General features: G+C 51.2%; 1 protein-coding gene across 7 annotated transcripts in view; it reads left to right on the plus strand.

The window, feature by feature from the left end:
• The first annotated feature begins 270 nt into the window (after positions 1–270).
• FAM3D (FAM3 metabolism regulating signaling molecule D) overlaps positions 271–22,937 on the plus strand; it is a 35,661-nt gene continuing 12,994 nt past the window's right edge. Inside the window, exons 1-7 of one of the 7 annotated variants that reach the window (XM_064594527.1) lie at positions 271–347; positions 3,092–3,185; positions 4,731–4,838; positions 7,145–7,168; positions 11,116–11,233; positions 17,399–17,457; positions 20,441–20,491. In XM_064594527.1, coding sequence (XP_064450597.1) covers positions 3,173–3,185; positions 4,731–4,838; positions 7,145–7,168; positions 11,116–11,233; positions 17,399–17,457; positions 20,441–20,491 — 373 coding nt within the window. In that variant the 5' untranslated portion in view covers positions 271–347; positions 3,092–3,172. Of the gene's footprint in view, positions 348–1,175; positions 1,473–3,091; positions 3,186–4,730; positions 4,839–7,144; positions 7,169–11,115; positions 11,234–17,398; positions 17,458–20,440; positions 20,492–22,937 lie in introns of those variants that run through there. The other 6 variants (XR_010412398.1, XM_064594521.1, XR_010412397.1 and 3 more) reach the window with 6 other exon arrangements.

Here is a 22,937-nt window from a genome sequence, read left to right on the forward strand (position 1 = left end):
CTGATGTCACACGCTTCTTCCTCCCTGGTCCTCTCAAGACCAAGGCCACAAGCACTGCCCCATGCTCAGCCTGGTATCTGCATCTTCTGGCAGGACGTTGGAGTAGCTGAGAAAGGGGCTCCAGCAGCCTCAGATTCACAGACGTCCAGCTTAGAGTCATCAGGGAAAAAATAGCTTCTCTCTCCCCAGTTTCCAAGATCCGTCCCAGGAAAAACTCTGATTGGCCTTCCTTGGGTCACATGCCCCCTTATGACCCAACCCCAGAGAAATCACAGTGCACTGACTGACCAGCTGCTCTTGACAGGATGGGGGGGCTGTGATGGATTTCCCCTCATCCAGGACCACAGGTAGGTGTTTAATCTTGATTTGGGGGGGGGGTGTCAGGAAAGGCTTCCCAGAGGAAGTGACTTCTCCACTGAGACCTGAAGTCTAAGTAGGAGTGTTCTAGGCAAAGAGACAGACAGGGACTAGCAGTACAAAGGCTCAGGGATGCTTCAGAGCATGTCTTGCTCATAGCCATACCCCCTGCCTAATGCACAGCCTGCCTTCCCGTGACTGCTCAGAAACTGCTTCAGAAATGAAATCCACAAGTGGCTGTGTGGCCTTAGACAAGTCACTTGCCCTCTCTGAACTTCAGCTTCCTTCTCTACACAGTGGTTTCATTGTCCTAATGTTTCAGGACTATGCAAGACAGTTCATTCAGGCCCCAAATATTCATGGAGCACTTCCTCTGTGTTCAGCGTTGTACAGGGCCTGCAGAAGACCAGGCCTGCCCTAGAAAAGGAAAGCCTGCTCGTGGCTTATGTACACGGCCAGACCTGCTGCCAGAAATCCAATGGGGTCCAAGGGGAGGGACAGGACAAAGGGAGAGGCTCGGGGCAATGAGGGTGGGCCATGGGTTCTGCCTTCCCCCTCCCCACCCCTCCACCTCCATCCCCTCCTTCCCACCCTCCACCCTCCCACCCCACCAGCCCTGTGACCACATACCACCCTGGGGCCACCATATCTGTGCAAGGGCAGTCAGACCTTTCTCCCCTTGCCTTTGCCCCACAGCTCTGTAACCTGAATAACAGGTTGCAACAGACATTCTTGCAGGAACAAGAAGAAACTTTTCGGTTTGAGTGGCTACGGAGGCAATTCTTGCCCCACCCTGCGTACCAGTCCCAAGCGCCTTTTTCCCTCCCTCCCCACCCCCAGCAGACCGGGTCCTGGAAGCCAGGACGCTGGAGCTAAAGCCTCCAGAGCACCTACGGGCTGGCAGGGTGAGCCGGGTGGGGACTCAGGAGACTGGAGAGCCCTGCAGGTGCTGAGGGGACAGTTGGGGACTCAGCCAGGAGGGACACTGAGCTGGAAGAGCCCTCACCACCCCTGCCCCTCCCCCCCCGCCTCCCCCCCCCCCCCCCCCCGCCGCCCTGAAGCCAGAGTCCCTGCTTGACATGGGCAGGACAGCGCGAAGCTAGCCCCTTACCCAGGTATGTATCCCAGCCTCTATCTCTGTCCTCTCTCGTCTCTCTCTGAATGGCACTGTCTTTTTCTCCCTCTGAATCTGGGTGAATGCATGTCCTAAGTATTTGCTCTTTACCTCTGCCCCTTTATCTGTTTTCCTCCTCTGTCCCTGCCTTGTTCTTTCTCTGTGTGTTCCTCTGTATCTCTGCCATCCCCGCTTCCCCTTGTCCTTTGTCTCTCCAAGTTCTGTCTCTGGCATGCTCTCTGTCAATATCAATGTCTGTCTAGTCATCTGTGCACCCTCATCCACCTGACCCTGTTCCCATCCTTCCATCCTGTCTGGCCCCCAGCTCCACGGGACATCCTTCCAATGTCATCCATGGGCCTGGGCTCCCAGACTCTAGGTCAGATCCCATGAACATTCAAAAGCATACTCTTGTATCTGAACAAAAGTGGGGGGGTGATAATTTGAATTTCAGGAAGTTAAAGTTCTATAAAATCTCTGTGGGTGGGGTCAGGCACCAGCTCACCTTTCTTTCCTGGAAGGACCTAGACAGCAGGCCAGAGTGGGTGGGGACATTTTCATACTTATCAAAAGGAAATGTAGATTTGCTCTTGCTTTTGTTTAAATATCAAGGACTGACTCAGCCCAACTGTTTCAGTGGCAGGTATTAAGCCTCGGGTCTCTTATCTGGGTCCTTGGTGGTTGGGCTTTGGAGGCCATGTCTGTTGAGATGGATTCTCAGGATAAAGAAGATTCTCGAGTGGGGAGTGGAAGAGTAGTGGGAGCAAGTCCTTGCAGTCAGAGCTGCTCCAGCTGGCTAGAGACTTGAAACAGTTGCCACCAGCCTTACCCTCCCCTCCCCTAGGTTTCTAGAGACCTACTGGGGGTCTTCACAGCTGCTGAATCACTGGTAACTGCCCAGCACTTCGGGGGTGGCACAGGTGAAAGGTGGGACCTAGGGCTCGAGAAGGGATGAAACTCCAGTTTCAACTCTCCTCTGGGACAAAAGGCCCTGGCAGTGGGACCCTGTGGGGATTGGGCAGTGGAGACCTGCATCCAAATCCTGGCTGTGACCCTTACAAGCTGAATAACCCTGGGCTTAACCATGGTGAGTCCTGGCTTACCTACCCCTAAAATGGGGAAGCATGAGGATTAAAAGAGGTATATGCATATATAGCACCCCACGCAAACTCACCTGTAATGTGAGCATTCTCATTACTCTTCATGTTGGCACTTCAGCAGAAATCACTTGAGCTTTTGTTTCCTGATGTTTTACTGGAGTTAGCCAGCTCAATGTCTCTCAGCTGGCTGGAGGGATGGAGGGATGGACGGATGGAAGGGTGGAAGGGTAGAAGTATGGACGGGTGGAAGGATGGAAGGATGGATGGATGGATGGGTGGATGAATGAATAAATCAATCCTCCAAGAGACAGTGGCTGGCAGACTACACCTTCCTCTACCTGCCAATCTCTGTACCCAAGAAAGACATGTTGAATTGAATATAAGATTCTAGGAGCAAAAGTGAAGGAAAGGTGGAGGCAGAGAGTGAACAGATGGCAGATGGTGAGGAACCAAACTGAAAGGTCTGTGATCTCCTCAGTCAAGGTACCTGTCCCTAATCGTGCATCTTATTCATTTTCAGACCCCAGGTGCCAGTTTCCAATTTGATTTCCTTCTCTCCACGGGCTAACGCTGACCCCAAGCCGCTCCTCACCTGGACAAGATGAGAGTGTCAGGTAGGGGCCATGTTCCGAGGATTCAAAGTCTCAACGTTGAGGTCTGATATGGGTTTAGGAATCATTTTTTCTATCAGGAATGCAGTCAGTCCCTAGACTCAGAGGTTGTTTGACTGTCTATGCTCTCAAATGTTCAGACCAGACTAACTCCAGAAGGAAACCCATCCAGGGGGAGCCTGGAAGAGGGGAAAAGGCAACTTGCTGCCCCTAGGCTGAAGGGCTGGAGAAGCTTTGGCATCATGGGGACTGACCCAGTTCAGAGCACAAGTTTTAGAGTCAGCACACGTTCCTGGGTTCAAACGCTGCCTCTGTCACTTACCAGCCAAGTGACCGCCTCCCTGAGCCTATTTCCTTATCTGCAAAATGGGAATGATCAGTAGTACCTGACGGAGATTTACCATGAGGATGAACTGAGATAATGTGAACGGATACCCAGGGAGAATTCTGGGTGCCTCCCACCACACTGTCCCCCAGAAGATGAGGGACCCCCCCAAAGACCTGAGCCCTGCCCCACAGGATTCAGGGGGCCTTCTCCCCCACCCCAAGTAGCCAGAGGCCAGCATAAGACCCCAGAGCTGAATTCAGGGCCACGCAGAGGTCAGGGGCGGAGCTAGAGAACATGGCTTGATGGCAGTGGGGCCACCGAAGTCCCTGAGCTGGGAGGCATAGTGGAGCCCGCTTCTGGCCCTCTTGGGAGAGTGAGGGAAGGGAGCGAGACCGGGAGCTCTGGGAGCTCTGGAGACCAGGAGTCTGTCCTGTGTGGGGTCGCTCCCCATTGATGCAGAAGCAGTCAGGCTGTGAGGCCAGGGAAGCCACCTCAGCAAGGCCAGCGTGTGTTCCTATAGACAGCATTGTGTGGTTATTTGTGGCTGCTTTCAGGGGGAGCAATGGAAAATGTGAGGGACCAGCCCCTGCCCCAAGCCACTCTGGAGGCTGCCTACTAGTGACAACTGTCACCTCCCTCCCAACAAGCTGTGGGTTCAGAAGCGAGGCTGTTGAACCATGTCCACTCTGTGACTGAGGCACTCCTGCCCAGAGAGGCTGAGCGTCTGCCCGAGGTCCCACAGTGGCACTGGCTGCCTGGAGCGCTGGACGCAGCCTTCCCAACTTCTGTGGCGGGGCTCACCCCTCGGGCTGTCAGCAGCAGAACCTGCCTCCTGTTTTGCTGCCACACACTCAGGCCTCACCACAGGGTGCTGGATAAAAGTGCAGATTCCCAGGCCTCACCCCTAAGGAGTCTGTCTCTGGATGGCTAAGTGGAGCCCAGAAAGGAGCATTTCTAACCTTTTCTCCCAGTGGACCCACTTTGGGAAATGTGGCCACGTAATCCTGCAGCATGATCTCACCATTTGGTCATTGCATGGATTCACACATGGTCTCACCCCGTGGTCTCCTGACCTGGTCCAAGGTGTGGGCTACAACACGGGGTCTCCTGCTGGGGTCTCATGACATGGTCTCACTGTGGGGATTTGGTAAGGACTCACAAGTGAACTTGCTATGTGGCCTTGTGATGTGGCTTCATGGCAGGATCTCCTTGCGCTACAGGTATGCTTCGCCTCCTGGCCCTTATCTTTGCCCTGGTCGCCACATGGATCTTTATTAGCAGCTACATCAGCTTCAACATGAAAACTCTCCGTCTGCCCCGCTGGCTAGGTGAGTGGGGATCACTGCTGGGTGCAGGGACTGTGGACCAGGACGGGGCCAAGGATATTCCTCCCTCCATCTATGGGTGACCCAGGAGACAGCCAGACATGGCAGGGTGTGCACAGCCTTTGGGACTCCAGCCTTTGTGGGGGTGGAGGCTTCCAGGAAGGCTGGAGCCCATGGGGAGCAGAGAAGTGTTCCAAGGCCCTGGCTATAACATGTGCCTGCATCAAGGGCCATTTTGGAAATGTGATTCCAAGAAAGAAGAAGGACAGAGGGAGGAAGAAAAGAAGGAAGGAGAGGGGAGGAAAAGAAGGGAGTCAAGAGAGACAAAACTGAGCACTGAGTGGCATCCAACTGCAGCTGCTATCACCTCTTCCTGAAACACTCTTCACACAGATGTTCCTGTAGGCAGCTCTTCTCCAACTTCAGGTCTCTGCTCAAATGTGACCTCCTCAGAGAAGCCTTACCCAAGAACCCCAGCTGCAGCCATGCCCCCTCCCTCTACTTTAGCCCCTATATCAGCCTATTTCCTTCAGAGCTTCACCATCAGCCATCATTAGGGTGTTTATTTATTTGTCTATTTGGTTGTTGTCGATCACCATTCCCTAGAATGTAAGCTTCTTGAAGGCAAGGATTTTATCTTGTGTACCTCCATTTCTCTAGCCTCAGTGCAGGGCAGATGCTCAGTAAACATTTGATGAATGAAAGAAAAATGAATGGATGGATGGATTAATGATGGATGGGTGGATTGATGGATGGTGGATGGAAGGGTGGGTGAATGGATGGATGGATAGGTGGGTGGATAGATGATGGGTGGATGGATGGGTGGATGGATGGTGAATGGATGGGTGGGTGGGTAGATAATGGATGAATGATGAATGCATGAATAGATGAATGGGTAGATGGATGGTTGGGTGATGGATGGATGAGTAGATGATGGATGGGTGAATGAATGATGTATGGATGGATGATGGATGAGTAATGGATACCAGTTACTTAATGCATAATCTCACATAATCTGCACAAACGGCCCCATGAAGTGATCCATGGTGTGGTTGTGGAGTGGGTTCCTACATGACCTCATGGTGTGGTTTTATGTGTAGTCTAAGAAAAGAGAAGCTCAGGGAGCTTCAGGGAGATGAAGAAAGTTGCCCAAATTTCCCTTATAGATGTCAGCAGGAATGGAAACCCAAGTCTCTCAGGTCCAAATCCTTTCAAAGGAAGGAAAGAAAGGGAAGGGATTTATGTCTCTGCATTTGTCCTCCTTGGATTTAGAGAACGACCTCCACTGACATAGTCAAACTTAATAACCTCTAGTGGCCCAGGCTAGCTCACAGCTTCACAGCAGTGAGAAGCCAGTCACCCCATAAGAGGAGTCTCCGAGATCCCACACCTCATCCACTTCTTGTCAAGCATGGCTCACATCAGGATGAATTATACAGACCCATGGTGGCCACCCTGTCCCCAGCCCCAGGGCACTGCTCTTACAGAGATGGACTTGGCTGTGCTGACAGCCTGGGAAGAGATGGGCCCAGGTCAGTGTAGGAGGCTCAGAGCAGAAGTGGAACTCAGGGGCATCCTATAGAAGAGAGAGTCCCAGCCTGAAGTGAGAGAGAGGACAGTGTTTGAAAGTACACCCCAGAACTCAGCTACCTGAAGTCTGATGAATCAGTACCTCCAACCAACAGTCATGGAGCAACAATTCTGTATTAGGTCCCACGGACCGCAAAATGAGAAACATGTGGCTCACGTTCATGGTCTGAGTCGGGCACACAAACAGGCTTGATTACAGGATATACAAAAACAAAAGTGATGATCCAGAGTCTTGAGAAATGCTTACAGTGACAGGACAGATAACCAATGGGAAAAGTGGCCTTGGAAAACCATGAATGTTCAGCCACGGAAAGGAGTAATACTCATTTTCTTCAGAGGTTCCTAGCCTGGCTGCACAGACCCCCCACCTTATTATTTAATGCATTAATATAGGAGCACATATATTACTGTAGCACAAATTTATGTTTTAATATTTTATTATTATATTGATATATAGTTGGTTTCCATTCTAATCTATTTTATTTTATGCATTTAATAACATGCTCTGTTAGAGTAGGTAGTGCTGTGTGCACGCACGTGGGCGCGAAGGGGGGTGGCAGCAGTGAGGGAGGACTCCCTGACAGGATGGGACTTTTAGAGCTCAATTTAACATCCTCCACGGGAGGAGAATGCTTGGCCCAGCCAATGCCACTTCCCCAGCCTTCAGCAGGGGGCGCCCAAAGCACCTTCTCGCTAACCAGATTGTGTCCTCTGTCCAGCAGGTTTGGAATCCCAGGCAATCCGTGAGTATCACCCCAACCCTGCCTTTGCCTTAGGGTGAGACTTCCCAGGGCTGCTCCTCCCGGCCCTGCAGGCCCCAGAGAAATCCTGGTGTCCAGAATATGCCCAGCTCTCTCCTCCCATGGCCCCATGGTACCTTCTGAAGCCCCCAAGCCCTGTAGCAGTAGAGGCCTCCTCTCAGCCATTCAGACTGATGGAGATGGTTCAACTCTCCCTTCCCCAGCACCCCCCACCCTGCCATGCAGGCTAGATTGCCTCCCTAGTCACAGCACCTGGCCCTGCACAGCCACCTCCCCACTCTGACCCCCACTGAGCCCGAGTCCTGAAGATGGGCTCTTTGCTTATTATCATCATGCAGACCCCAGGCTTGGTTCACAGTTCCTGTTCCAGAGTACCAAGGGCCATGTGAGGCATCCAGGCACTCCCAGAGGCATACAGAAGGGGGTGCTGATTGTCTGTTGGGGTAGAAGTACCCAATGTGCCAGGAGAGATGGGCAAAGTGTTCTGGGCTCCGGGAGGGCTACCCCCTTCCAGTGGAATGAGGTCAGAGAAGGCATCGGGGAGGGACTGGCAAAGACCTAGAGGCACGAATGTGTGGGGCTGCAGGGGAGATGGTGGCTGGAGAGTCAGGCACTGGGAAGTGGGAATGCTGATGCCTCCAGTGCTGGATACTGCAGACGTCCGAGCAGGGCTTCAGCAAAGACCCCAGCTCCCAAAGCGTGGAGAAGGTGGAAAGGAGGGACAGTTATGATGATGATAATAGTACAATGATGGAGGGCCTACTATGTGCCAGACACCATATTCAGAGCTTTACAGGCATCTCATGCAATCCTCACCACTGCCTTGTGTAGGTGCTCAGACTATCCCCATTTCATAGGTGGGCAAACTGAAGCTCAGAGTAGAAATCTCTTGGCCAAGGCAACACAGTGGTACATAGTGGAGCAGGAGTTCACCTCCAGGCTAGCCCAGAGCCCACCCTCTCCACACCTCCTTTCAAGAGGCAACATCTCCGAGTCCCCCTTCTCCCACCCCAACATAATAGTGACTGAAGAAGGTCATAGTTCCAGGAACAGAATTTTGCCTGAGAAGGGCATGGGAGCCCCTGTGCACTGTGGGATTACAGAGAGCAAAGACCATAATGGATGAACGCAAACCATCCGCCCCACACCTGCGACTCCATTGACCTGAAGCCTCCTGAGTCATATTCTGAAGTAGACACAGAGTGTCACAGCATCTCGGTGCAAACACTCAGGCATCATCTGCTAGGGGCATGGCAAAGCCAGGCACACGTGCTGCCTCCCGCCCTGCCCGCTCTCCTGGTCGACACTGCCAGTCCCAGCCCTTGCCCTCCAGGCCCACAGGTAGCCTCTACAGCTCTATCATTAAGCCTCTAATAGCAGATCCACTGACAGTTCAGAGAAAAGCTATTTGACAGCCCTTATCCTAACCAACTCCCTCGTTTTACACCTGGCAAAGGTAAAGGGAGAGATTCCTGGCGAGTCACGCCTCAGATAACTGAAGAGCAGCCCACATTTCCTGACTGCTCCCCATCCAATGCTCAGCTTCACATCCTCAGCAACAGCACTAGGGGTTCCCAGAGGGCTTGGGTCTCAGGGTTTGAGGCAGCTGGTGGGGGCAGCCCCCCAGCTCGAACCCAGAGAGCAAATCCCCTGCCTCCCAGTGGTTGAGCCCCCTGGACATCAACCCCTTCAACCAGTAGCTGGACCGTGAAGGCTGGATGGTCAGAAAATCCATTCTGGAAAAGCCTGCTTAAGCCAGCCTGTTGACATCAGGTTTATCAGACTTAGCTGCAGTTGATTAGGCTCTGAGCAAACTCTAGGATGGTGTCCAGGGCCTGGAACAATCCCTCTATCATAGGTGAGAACGTCTGGTCTCAAGAGTAAACTGGCCTCTCCATGAGGGGACAGGGGACCAGAGGTTAGGGCCCAAGGCTCATAGGAGAAGAGGACCTCTCCGCACCCTCACCCTCAGCCTTCATCCTCACCTTCGGGCAGGTGCTGGGCCTCCTGAGAAGGGCCCTCTCCAGACGGTGGGGAAGGGGAGTCAGGTCCCCACGTCTCCAGCCCTCTCTGTCCTGAGCCACAGGCCTAGACACCCACTCTCCCCTTAACAGCCCCTTGCGGGTGTCTCAGCTCTTGGCCATCACTCTGGTGACAGTGTCCTGGTTTGAGCTCTGGTTATACCTGAAACTCGGGGGGGGAGGGCGGGGGGGGGCACAGGGCAGAGAGCCTAGGATAGGCATTCCACTCAGGCCTCCCGGGCTACCCACTTGGTGAGGGTACCCTGGCCGGAGTGGCATTCACTCCCAGGAAGGAGCACCTTTACCAAGTCTTGCACCAGTGGACTGTGTCCCCCAGGAGGGGCACTTTTCCCTGGTGCACATAAAGGCTCCCTAGAGGCTGGCAAGATCCTCATCACCCTGACCACATCGTTTCTCCCAGCCTGGAGCCCGGCCCTGCCCAATGCTCTATGCGTTCATTCCGTGAATATTTAGTGAGTGCCTACTATGTGCCAGGCACAGGAGTTCCCGGCACGATTTAACAAGATAATAAATGTAAAGTGCTTGCCACGTGCTCAGCACACAGCAAGCCCTCGGCGTCCGCCAGCTTCTGTCAGGAAGGCTGTGCGTTTGCTCCAAGCCCGGGCTGCCATAGCCCAGCCAGATGCGTGGCCCGGGGCTGGAGCAGAGACGCTGCCCGCTCATGGCTTTCCCTTTGCAGGTGAACTTTCTCTAATTCCATGTTTACCCAGTCCTCCCTAATGGTACTTTCCAAACTGTCAGGTGGTGGTAAAACACACACACAACACGCATTAATATAAATTAGAACCTGCCAGGCTGTAAGCGCTGGTGACGGATATCCCAGCTCACAAGGAGTCCACGGAGGGCCGAGCATCGGCAGCTGTGTTTGGGGGTCTTTCATACATCCCCCGCCTTTCTCGGGCCTCCGGGTCCGCCCTGTGAGGGCCACGTGGAGAGGACGCGGGACTTAATTAGAACCAGGCTCTGCGCGGGAGCTAGAGCTGCAGTGGAAACCCTGAAAAACTCGAGGGCGGTCAGACACACAGCCGGTGTCCTGCGTCTTCGACGGGGATGGCTGGAGGCCCCATGTGCGCCCAGAAAGGGGCAAATCCCCCGCCACCGCCACCCCACCCCCCACCCCCGCCCACTCAGGCGGTCTGCAAAGGCGCCTTGGGGAGGTAGGCCTCTGCGCTAGGTCCGGAGCCTGCCCCGGCCCCTCGCCTGCTGAGCCTGCCCCCCCCCCCAGCCCCTCGCCTGCTGAGCCTGCCCCCGCACCGGCCCCTCGCCTGCTCAACACCCCCCCCACCCCCGGCCCCTCGCCTGCTGAGCCTGCCCCCGCACCGGCCCCTCGCCTGCTCAACACCCCCCCACCCCCGGCCCCTCGCCTGCTGAGCCTGCCCCCCCCCTCCAGCCCCTCGCCTGCTGAGCCTGCCCCCGCACCGGCCCCTCGCCTGCTCAACACCCCCCCACCCCCGGCCCCTCGCCTGCTGAGCCTGCCCCCCCCCCTCCAGCCCCTCGCCTGCTGAGCCTGCCCCCGCACCGGCCCCTCGCCTGCTCAACACCCCCCCACCCCCGGCCCCTCGCCTGCTGAGCCTGCCCCCGCACCGGCCCCTCGCCTGCTCAACACCCCCCCACCCCCGGCCCCTCGCCTGCTGAGCCTGCCCCCGCACCGGCCCCTCGCCTGCTCAACACCCCCCCACCCCCGGCCCCTCGCCTGCTGAGCCTGCCCCCCCCCTCCAGCCCCTCGCCTGCTGAGCCTGCCCCCGCACCGGCCCCTCGCCTGCTCAACACCCCCCCACCCCCGGCCCCTCGCCTGCTGAGCCTGCTCCCCGGCTGGCCGCTCCCCTGACTCCTCCCGAGCCCCTTCCCCAGCTGCCTCCACCAAGGGTTGGTCTGTTCCCTCCACAGCGGTCGTGAGGACCAAGTGTGGTCTCAGCAAGCCCTGCCCGGACAACTTCTTTGCCTTTAAAATCAGCAGCGGAGCCGCTAACGTCGTGGGCCCCAAGATGTGCTTCGAAAACCTTGTGTACGTTTCTTGCGTTTCCTTTCTTTTCATGGTTCATTCGGAAATTCGGAGGCTGCAAGGGCAGGCCCTGTGAGCGGCCCACACCTTCCACTCGCGTCCTTTTCCTCTGGGTGGAGGAGGCACAAATAACAATTACCCGGACAGCTTCCTCATCCGCCAGCACCTCCCTAAATGCTTCCCGGCTTCCTCTCATTCAATCCCCCAACCCTCCCAGAGGTGGGGCTACAATTATCCCCTTTGCAAAATGAGGAAATGGAGGCTCAGACAGCATTACCCAGCTGAATGGTGGCAGAGTTAGGATTTTGAACTGGTCTGCCTGACAGCCAAGCTCCTGGGCTTCTATAAAGGGGAATGCCTCTGGGGAGAGTTCAAAATCAAGACCCAGGCATCAAATTCAGATGCAGCAGATGCCAGGGCTTCCATCCAGGTACAAGACAAAGACTACCCATTATCCAAACCAGATGGTAAAGGCCCTGGGGCAGTAAGTTTATCCTACAAAAGGAGCCAGAGACTGATGGGGTTTTTTATTTCTTTATTTAAATTCAGTTTAATTAACATACACTGTATTATTAGTTTCAGAGGTAGAATTTAGTGATTCATCAATAGCACACAACACCCAGTGCTCATCACATCACGTGCCCTCAATGCCCATCACCCAGTTACCCCCTCCCCCCCTCCCACCTCCCCTCCAGCAACCCTCAGTTTGTTTCCTATGATTAAGACTCTTATGGTTTGCCTCCCTCTCTATTTTCATCTTATTTTTCCTTCCCTTCCCCTGTGTTATCTGTTTTGTTTCTTAAATTCCACATGTGAGTAAAAATCATATGGTATTTGTATTTGACTTATTTCGCTTAGCATAATACACTCTAGTTCCATCCACCTCCTTGCAAATGGCAAGATTTCATTCTTTTTTATGGCTGAGTAATACTCCTTTGTAGATATATACCACATCTTCTTCATTCATTGTCAGCGGGTATCTGGGCTCTTTCCATAGTTTGGCTTTTGTGGACATTGCTGCTATAAACATTGGGGTGCAGGTGCCCCTTCAGACCACTATGTTTGTATCCTTTGGATAAATACCTAGTAATGCAATTGCTGGGTCGTAGGATAGCTCTATTTTTGACTTCTTGAGGAACTTCCATACTGTTTTCCAGAGTGACTGCACCAGCTTGCATTCCCACCATCAGTGTGGGAGGGTTCCCCTTTCTCCGCATCCCCGCCAACACCTGTTGTTTCTGGAGTTGTTAATTTTAGCCATTCTGACTGGTGTGAGGTGGTATCTCATTGAGGTATTGATTTGCATTTCCCTGATGCTGGGTGATGTTGAGCATTTTTTCATGTATCTGTTGGCCATTTGTATGTTGTCTTTGGAGAAATGGCTGTTCATGTCTTCTGCCCATTTCTTGATTGGATCATTTGTTTTTTGGGTGTTGAGTTTGATAAGTTCTTTATAGATTTTGGATACTAGCCCTTTATCTGATATGTCATTTGCAAATACCTTCTTCCATCCTGTAGGTTGTCTTTTGGTTTGTCATCTGTCTCCTTTGCTATGCAAAAGCTTTTTATCTTGATGAATTCCCAATAGTTCATTTTTGCCCTTGCTTCCCTTGCCTCTGGAGATGTGTCTAGCAAAAAGTTGCTGCGGCTGAGGTCACAGAGGTTGCTGCCTGTGTTCTCCTCTAGGATTTTGATGGATTCCTGTCTTTTAGGTCTTTAATCCATTTTTAGTTTATTTTTGTGTGTGGTGTAAGGAAATGGTCCAGTTTCATTCTCTTGCATGTGGCTGTCCAGTTTTCCCGACACCATTTGTTAAAGAGACTGTCTTTTTTCCACTGGATATGCTTTCCTGCTCTGTTGAAGACGAGTTGACCATAGAGTTGAGGGTCCATTTCTGGGTTCTCAATTGTGTTCCATTGATCTATGTGCCTGTTTTTGTGCCAGTACCATACTGTCTTGATGATGATAGCTTTGTAATAGAGCTGGAAGTCTGGAATTGTGATGCTGCCGGCTTTGCTTTTCTTTTTCAACATTCCTCTGGCTATTCGGGGTCTTTTCTGGTTCCATACAAATTTTAGGATTATTTGTTCCACTTTGTGAAAAAAGTTGATGGTATTTTGATAGAGATTGCACTGAATGTATAGATTGCTGTAGGTAGCACAGACATTTTAACAATATTCTTCTAGTCCATGAGCATGGAAAGTTTTTCCATTTCTTTCTGTCTTAATTTCTTTCATGAGTGTTCTATTGTTTCCAGAGTACAGATCCTTTGCCTCTTTGATTAGGTTTATTCCTAGGTAGCTTATGGTTTTGGTGCAGTTGTAAATGGGATCAATTCCTTAATTTCTTTCTTCTGTCTCATTTTTAGTGTATAGAAATGCAACTGATTTCTGTGCATTGATTTTATATCCTGCCACTTTGCTGAATTCCTGTATGAGTTCTAGCAATTTTGGGGTGGAGTCTTTTGGGTTTTCCACATAGAGTATCGTGTCATCTGCAAAGAATGAGAGTTTGACTACTTCTTTGCTGATTCGGATGCCTTTTCTTTCTTTTTGTTGTCTGATTGCCGAAGCTAGGACTTCTAGTACTCTGTTGAACAACAGTGGTGATAGTTGACATCCGTGTCCTGTTCCTGACTTTAGGGTAAAACCTCTGTTTTTCCCCATTGAGTGTTGTTCGCTGTGGGCTTTTCATACATGGCTTTTATGATACTGAGGTATGTTCCCTCTGTCCCTACACTGTGAAGAGTTTTAATCAAGAAAGGATGCTGTACTTTGTCAAATGCTTTTTCTGCATCTATTGAGGATCATATGGATCTTGTTCTTTCTTTTATTCATGTGGTGTATCACATTGATTGATTTATGGGTGTTGAATCACCGTTGCAGCCCAGGGATAAATCCCACTTGGTCGGAGTAAATAATCCTTTTAATGTATTATTGTTGGGTCCTGTTGGCAAGTGTCATGGTGAGAATTTTTACATCCATGTCTATCAGGGATATTGGTCTGTAATTCTTTTTGGTGGGGTCTTTGGTTTTGGGATCAAGGTAATGCTGGCCTCATAGAATGAGTTTGGAAGTTTTCCTTACATTTCTATTCTTTGAAACAGCTTCAGAAGAATAGGTATTAATTCTTCTTTAAATGTTTGGTAGAATTCCCGTGGGAAGCCATCCGGCCCTGGACTCTTGTTTGTTGGGAGATTTTTGATGACTGCTTCAATTTCCTTGCTGGTTATGGGTCTGTTCAGGTTTTCTAGTTCTTCTAGTAGTTTATAAGTGTCCAGGAATGCATCCATTTCTCCCAGATTGCCTAATTTGTTGGCATATAGTTGCTTATAGTATGTTACCATTTTTTGTATTTGGTGTTGGTTGTGATCTCTCCTCCTTCATTCGTGATTTTATTTGCTTGGGTCCTTTCTCTTTTCTTTTTGATAAGTCTGGCTAGGGGTTTATGGATCTTATTAATTCTTTCAAAGAACCAGCTCCTAATTTTGTTGATCTGTTCCACTATTCTTTTGGTTTCTATTTCATTGATTTCTGCTCTAATCTTTTTTTAAATTTTATTTTATTATGTTAGTCACCATACATTACATCATTAGTTTTTGATGTAGTGTTCCATGATTCATTGTTTGCCTATAACACCCAGTGCTCCATTCAATACATGCCCTCCTTAATCTGCTGTAATCTTTATTAATTCTCTTCTGCTGGGTTTAGTGTTTATTTGCTGTTCTTTCTCCAGCTCTTTTAGGTGTAAGATTAGGTTGTGTACTTGAGACTTCTCTTGTTTCTTGAGAAAAGCCTGTATTACTATATACTTCCCTCTTAGGACCACCTTTGCTGCATCCCAAAAGTTTACAACAGTTGTGTTTTCATTTTCATTTCTTTCCATGAATTTCTTAAATTCTTTAATTTCCTGGTTGACCCATTCATTTTTAGTAAGATGCTCTTTTAACCTCCATGTATTTGTGTTCTTTCCAAATTTCCTCTTGTGATTGAGTTCAAGTTTTAAAGCATTGTGGTCTAAAAATATGCAGGGAATAATCCCAGTCTTTTGGTACTGGTTGAGACCTAATTTGTGACTCAGTATGTGATCTATCCTGGAGAATGTTCCATGTGCACTTGAGAAAAATGTATATTCTGTTGCTTTAGGATGGAATGCTCTGAATGTATCTGTGAAGTCAATCTGGTCCAGTGTGTCATTCAAAGCCCTTGTGTCCTTGTTGATCTTCTGCTTAGACAATCTGTCCATTGCTGTGAGTGGAGTGTTAAAGTCCTCTACTATTAGTATATTATCAGTGTGTTTCTTTAATTTTGTTATTAATTGGTTTATATACAGCTGCTCCCATGTTAGGGGCATAAATATTTACAATTGTTAGATTTTCTTGTTGGATAGACCCTTTAATTATGATATAGTGTCCTTCCTCATCTCTTATTACAGTCTTTGGTTTAAAATCTAATTTGTCTGATATAAGGATTGCCAACCCAGCTTTCTTTTGATGTCCATTAGCATGATAAATTGTTCTCCACCCCCTCACTTTCCAACCTGGAGGTGTCTTTGGGTCTAAAATGAGTCTCTTGCAGACAGCATATTGATGGGTCTTGTATTTTTATCCAATATGATACCCTATGTCTTTTGAATGGGGCATTTAGCCCATTTACATTCAGGGTAACTATTAAAAGATATGAATTTAGTGCCATTGTATTGCCTGTAAGGTGACTGTTACTGTATATTGTCTGTGTTCCTTTCTGGTCTATGTTACTTTTGGGCTCTCTCTTTGCTTAAAGGATCCCTTTTAATATTTCCTGTAGGGCTGGTTTAGTGATCACAGATTGTTTTAGTTTCTGTTTGTCCTGAAAGCTCTTTATCTCTTCTTCTATTCTGAATGACAGCCTTGCTGGATAAGGTATTCTTGGCTGCATATTTTTCTCATTTAGCACCCTGAATAAATCATGCCAGTCCTTTCTGGCCTGCCAGGTCTCTGTGGACAGGTCTGCTGCCAGCCTTATTGTCTACCCTTGTAGGATAAGGACCTCTTGTCCTGAGCTGCTTTCAGGATTTTCTCTTGAAACAGGTGTTTTAATAGGGATTCTGGGGTGCCTGGGTGGCTCAGTCAGTTAGACGTCTGCCTTTAGCTCAGGTCATGATCCCAGAGTCCTGGGATCAGATCCCACATCGGGCTCCCTGCTCTGCATGGAGTCTGCTTCTCCCTCCATGCCTCCTCCCACTCGTGTTCTCTCTCTCTCTCTCTCTCAAATAAATAAATGAAATCTTAGGTTCAAAATCCCTATTTTTTTTTTTAACTCCAACTCACTTGAGCAAAAGAAAGAACTTAGTGATTCCCATATACAAAATGCACAGATAGCAGGCTTCAGGATCAGCTGGATCCAGAGGTTTAAACCATGTCATCAGGGGTCCCTCTCACACCATCTTTAGCTCTGTTCTCTTTTGTTAGACTCAGTTTTCTCAACATGAAAATGGGTTGCTTTCTGTGAAGGAGGGAGGCCACTGGCTGGCTGACATATCAGCCGAAGCTGGCACCCCACTGGGAAGAGAACTTTCCCATCCAAATTATCCCTATAAAAGTCCCAAGACTGAGTTTCATTGGCTGACCTGGGTCACATGACCATACCTGGCTCAGTCACCGTGAGCAGGGACACAGGATGCTCTACTTGTCCGGGCCTGGAAGACCCGAGGTCAGTCCCAAGAACTACCTAGTCTGAGAGTAGAGAAGGACGGTTTTCCCAAGAAACACCAGAAGACCGGGCTGTGGATGCTAGGCAGGCAGCAACACAGCCGGACCCCACCCAGCAGTCCCAGCCTCTGCGGGATGGCAGCAACGCTCTGGTTTCTGCCTTCTTCCCAGCAGCTGGGCCTCACTGCTTGGGGGAGGTGGGCCGGTCCCACCTCCAACACCTCAGAGCCCCCGGCAGGACCTTGCCTCTTTTCCAAGCAGACTGTTCTCGTCCAAACATGCCATGAGCATTCCTCAGAGAATCCAGCCCACCGCTCGTTTCCAGGAGAAAACAGATGGCCCAAATTATTCTGTGTGTTTCCTAATGCTTCTGCATAGCGCCATGTGGGCCCCCTCAGAGTTCCAGAGTCACAAAAGCAGAGTGTTCGCTCCACACTTGGGACCAACTGTTGTATTTTGTTTTTCTTCTTCTTGTTCAGGATCATGAGTCCTGTGAAAAACAACGTGGGCAGGGGCCTGAACATTGCCCTGGTGAACGGTGAGCTGTTGATCCACCCCCCAGATAGCCCCCACCATGCTCTTAGTACTGCAGACGGGGGCTATGGGAAGGTAGTTAACATTCATTCAACCAGTACTGGCTCAGCTCCTACCACGTGCCTGGGGCCATCCTCTAGTGCATGGGAGGGGAAGCTTGTGGGGACAAAGAGTCTAAAAGACCTGGTCCTACTCTCCAGAGTCCTGACCAGGCCTCTGCTGTGTGCAGCTATCCCAGGAGGATATGCTTCTCCTGTGAAGCATGACCCCATCCTCAAGGCCATGCAGCCTAAACCAACACACATGAAACCATGGGGGGACAACCACCAACAATGTGAGGTGATGAGGTGATTGCACACGTTCATTCATTCATTCAACAAATATTGACAGCAGCTACCCTGTGGTCTCCATGAAGTTGACTGCCAATCCAATGGGGTGAGCATCTATGAAGGAGAAGGAAGCACAGCCCCGAGAACTGGGACACAGAGCTGGGGATGGGGGTCATCAGGGGAGGCTTCCAGAGAGAGGTGTTGGTCAGCTGAGCCCTGAAGGATAGTAGGGGTTGGCCAGAAAAAAAGTAGGGGAGGCTCCTTTGAGGCTGGGGCAACACTGTGCAGGGAGCAGAGAAGGAAGGAGTGGGGAGAGGGATTGGGGGCCACACAGGGTCTTTCTGGATGCACCAGAGAAGGAGGGATGACAGGTGCAGCAGGGAAGGGGGGCAGGCAGGATGGCAGGGTGAGGGGCTAAGCATCTTGCTAAGAAGTATGGGCTTGAAGCTAAGGACAATAGGGAGCCTCAGAAAGGCTGTGAGCAGGGTGTGAGGGCCTAGCCCTGCATTCCAGAAACTTCCTTCCAGCTTGGAGTAGGGAGGCTGGAGGCAGGGAGATGTGGAGGGAGGCCCACAGCCTCACTACCTTGCATGTCTTACAGGGAGCAACTACAGGCCAAGCCTGAAACAGGGACACATTTCAGGAGGGGGTGGGTTTACAGGGACAGAGTCAGGACCAGGTGCTCTGCCCTGGCCAAGACCCTCCTCTCTGCCTTTGGAGAGGCATGGATGAGATGGAGAGCAAAGGCCAATTCCCTGAATCTAAGAGCCACTTCCTGGGACAGAGGTCAGGGCAGGTGGACAAAGGGCACAGCAGACACTCAGGACGGGAAAGGCCAAGTGTGTGTGTGTGTGTGGCGTGACCATGTGAACACACTTAGGAAGTGACAGGGATTGGATTGGTTGCTCCTAGGGGAGCCATCTCCCTTCTGCCAAGAAATCCTGCTGAGTCGGGGGAAAGGTCAAAGCCTGGAGCAAAAATGGAGCCTTACCCAGAGCAGGAGGTGAGAAGGCAGCCCTGGCCAATTTCCGGGGAGCTCGAGAAAGGTGGGGCCTGGGAGGGGCAGGAGGCTGAGCAGGGCATGCCCCCTCCAAAGTCTTGAGAAGGAGGGTGAGGCCTGATTCACTCCATTGGCAGGTCCTTCCTCCCGGGAGGGCACAGCAGCTGTTCTACCTAATCCCCACTCACCTCCCATCCCCGAACCCTCCCCATTGGGCAGGAGGTGGCCCTGGCCACAGCCCATCTGGCTGAAACCTGCTGGTTCTCTCCTCCCTGAAATGGGCCACTGCAGAAGAAGACCTCTTTGAATAGTCTCCCAGGAGACAGGCTCAGACTAGGGCCTCCTCCTCTTCCCCTCATAAAGCACAGACAAAAACAAGCATCAGTAACACCAAAAGCTAACATTTATTGAGCCTTCGCTCTGTACTATTTCATTCAACCTCCTCCCCATGCCAGAGTGGAGTTGTGCATAGTATCCCCATGTTCCAGGTAAGAAAGTGGAGGCTCAGAGAGGTTAGGCCACGTGCCCAAGGTTACCCAGCCGATAGAATCATCTAGATTTGAACCTGGATCTGATTGACTCCAGGTGTAATCACTCAGCTGAACTAACTTCCCTAGACTAAAAACCTCTCGAAGCATCTACTGCATGCTAGCTGAGAAGTCCAAGGAATCCTCCTCAGGGCCTCAGGGTCTCGTCTGTATATTAAGCCAGCAAGGATTGCTAAAGATTGGTGGTTTTCGGTCTTTTAGGGGGCAGAGATTCCTTTAAGAAACTGTTCAAACTATACCTCCTCCCCCTAATTCCAGAAAAATATACAAATGAACATGATCACAGTTTGATGTGTGCATAGACCCCCACCCCTTTCCAAGGACCCTACACTGGTGGCTCTGAGAATCCAGGAAGGGCTGCAGTGTAAACCCCACCCACCCACCCAGCAGGAGAGCCTCCACTATCTAGACCCCTGTCCCTACCCTCTTCAGGGATCCACAAACTGGCTTGGGGGGAAGGGACCCGGGGAGAAAATATAGAGCTGCCATCCCCTCTGCAACACCCCCATCTAGTGGCAGAGAGTGAGAACTGCAACTTCCCCCAAACACCTGGTTCCCTGTAGGACTTGGACCCTTTGCAAAATACACAAACACAATCCACATGACTGGACTCAGAGCTTTGAGTACATTCAGCCCACTGCAAATCCCTTTGCCTTCAAGAGTTGGAGGATTCAGATGTCCTATTTAGGAAGGAATAATGATAATGATTGCAGTTATTCTTATTACTGTTTTCCAGCTAAAATTTGTCTTGTATATTTACTACCTAGTTTAAATACATCTCCCTTAGTTCCCATAGCCCATTGTTCAGATGCAACAATTGAGGTCAGAATACTAAGCGGTGCGTTAGGAAGTGGCAAGGCAGAACACAGATCCAGATTGGTTGGATACCGTTCAATTCCAGAGATCCTTCACCATTTTGTCCTTGTACCTCTCAGATCAGCCCAGAAGTTACTGGGCCCCTACTCAGTCCTGCATGCTTTCTATAGGAGCTGACTTGACTCCGTTATTATTCCATTTTTAGATCTTAGACTAAAGAGTAGCCATTTTCTGCAAAACAATAGACAGGATGACCTGTTTCAGGAAATCACAGTTTTGCGCTCTCATCCGCAGGAACCACAGGACTAGTGCTGACGCAGAACTGTTTCGACATGTACTCTGGAGGTAGGCACCTCTGTTAGCACTGAGGGCACAGGGTGGGCTGAGCTCCTATGGCGAAAGAGCCATCAGAGTGCTGGGATGCTCAGCTCTCGTCTCCAGAGGAGATGACCAGAAAGAAGCATGGTAGGGGTGGAGGACCATCCTGCTGTCTTTGAAGCTCCTTTCTGCTGTCTTATTTAGTTGGGCTCTCCTGGCTGCCAATCCTGAGACCAGGAGTCAGGTGCAACGGTTTATTTGGGAATAGGTGATCTCAGGAAATGCCAGCAGGAAGCGAGATGGAGAGGGAGACAGCCAGAACAGTGTGTTACCAGGCTGAATGCTGCAGGCAATTGGAACTCGGGAGCTGGTGTCAGGTACATGCCTCAGATCTCAGAGGGGCAAGGGAGCTGGGGCACTCCCACCCCTAATTCCTTGGCACTTCCCACATGCCTGGCTTGCCCCAGGGCACAGAGGAGGATCTGGAGGTCAGAGAGGACCTTAAGGCAAAGAAACACTGGTGCTGGCAGTTGGAGGCCAAGCAGGTGCGCACTCAAGTGCTAAGGACAAGGACACACGGCCCAGTTTGCTAGGTAAAAGGTATTTTAAGGCCACAGGGGTGTCTCTTGGGCCCAAGGACAGGACAAGACCTCCGAAGGCCTGGAAGGGATCGCTCTGAGGCTCCAAGCTCTCTGCGTCTTTCTGCAGACCTCTTTTCTTCTCTGTCTGCATGCACGGCCACGCTTGCTGCGCTCTGGGCACGTGACCACCCCACTGTCCTCCCCGCCCTTAGCACAGCCTGGGGACCGGACCCTGCCCTACCTGGGCTGGACATTCCCACCAGCAGCAGCTTCAGCCCCAGGCTGCCTGGCCAAGCCGTGCTGGGGGCGGGAGTCTCACCCAACAATCCTGCCATCTAAAACACAGTGGAATCCGTCCCAAACTCAGTATGCCACCCACTGCCTAGCTGGCAACCTGCCTCCCTCCCTCTGGCCCGGGAGCCTCACCCAGGGGTAAAGAAGCAGCAGGGTGGCCCTTGCAGGCAGCAGACGTCTTGGTCCTGCAAGGACAGGCTTCCATGGGGACGGATGAACTGAGCTCAGCCCCCTTCTGAGTTCAGCTCAGCTCTGTTTCCCTCCCCTGTGCCGTGATCTCAAGGCCAGCTCTGGGCTCGGGCATCACTACGTTCCTGTGCCCACCTAAACACAGCCCCAGAGGGGACAAAGCCAGGCAGTAAGAAAGGGAGAAGCGCTCTTGGCTTTGCAAACAAAGGAGGGGGAGCTGAAAGGTGGGCAGTGGGAATCGGGTGCCCAGCAGTCACAGCTGGGAACGTTGGGAAGGTGATCTGCAGCACTGACTGGGCTTGGAGAGAGCAGCTGGTGCCCTGTCCTGGGCCCAGGGCTTCAGAGGGTCCCCTGGATCCCCTGATGGCCATCCTCCAGTGAGTCCCACCTTACAGGTAGGGTCTGCAGGGCCCGAGGATGTGCCAACTGGCAGCCTGCATCAGGGCCCATGCAGACCAAGGGCTGGCCAGGGCTTGGCAGTGGCTGGGGTGGTGGGGGGAGGACGGAGCTTGGACGGGCAGGCTGAGGGTGTCCACATGCAGGCACGCGAGGGCCCTCCTGGTGCAGGACAGAGCTGGAGACAGGTGAGGAGACTGGGGCAGGCTGTGGGCTGAGGGCTAGAGACCGTCATGTGTCCTCTGTCCAGGACCCTGCACGTGTTCGGGGTGGCCCGGGGCCAGGTTTATGGAAAAGGTCCAGTCTCTGGAATCAAAGACTTCAGGCTGAGGCAGGTGTCATCTTGTGAACTTCAGTTTTGTCATCTGTAAAATAGAGGTAAACCACTGTCCGCTTCAGGAGACGGATCTAGGGGATTGGGTAGGAACTGGCACCAATCAGTGGGAGGGGCCCAGGGTGCATTCAGCCTTCTCCCTTCCCTTCCGTCCTCCCTCCCTCCATCCACATGACTCAGAAGCAAGGAGGACACTGGCAGAATGAAAAGGGTTAAAAAATTTATTTTTATTTTTATTGTTTTAATTTAAATTCAACTAACATATAGTGTATTGTTAGTTTCAAAGGTAGAGTTCAGTGATTCATCAGTCTTCTATGACACCCAGTGCTCATTACATCACCCAGTTACCCCATCCACCAACCCCCCCCCCCCCCCCCCCCCGCCCTCAGCAACCCTCAGTTTGTTTCCTGGAGTTAAGCCTCTCTTATGGTATGTCTCCCTCTCTGATTTTTGTCTTGTTTTATTTTTTCTTCCCTTCCCCTATGATTCTCTGTTTTGTTTCTTAAATTCCACATATGAGTGAGATCATATGATAATTGTCTTTCTCTGATTCACTTATTTTGCTTAGCATAATACCCTCTAGTTCCATCCACATCGTTGCAAATGCAAGATTTTTTTTTTTGATGGCTGAGTAGTATTCCCTTGTATGTATATATACCACATCTTCTTTATTCATCTG

This window comes from Mirounga angustirostris, unplaced genomic scaffold (genome assembly GCF_029215605.1).
Source record: "Mirounga angustirostris isolate CCGP_5_RB_7025 unplaced genomic scaffold, mMirAng1.0.hap1 SCAF_1, whole genome shotgun sequence".
NCBI classification, from domain to species: Eukaryota; Metazoa; Chordata; class Mammalia; order Carnivora; family Phocidae; genus Mirounga; species Mirounga angustirostris.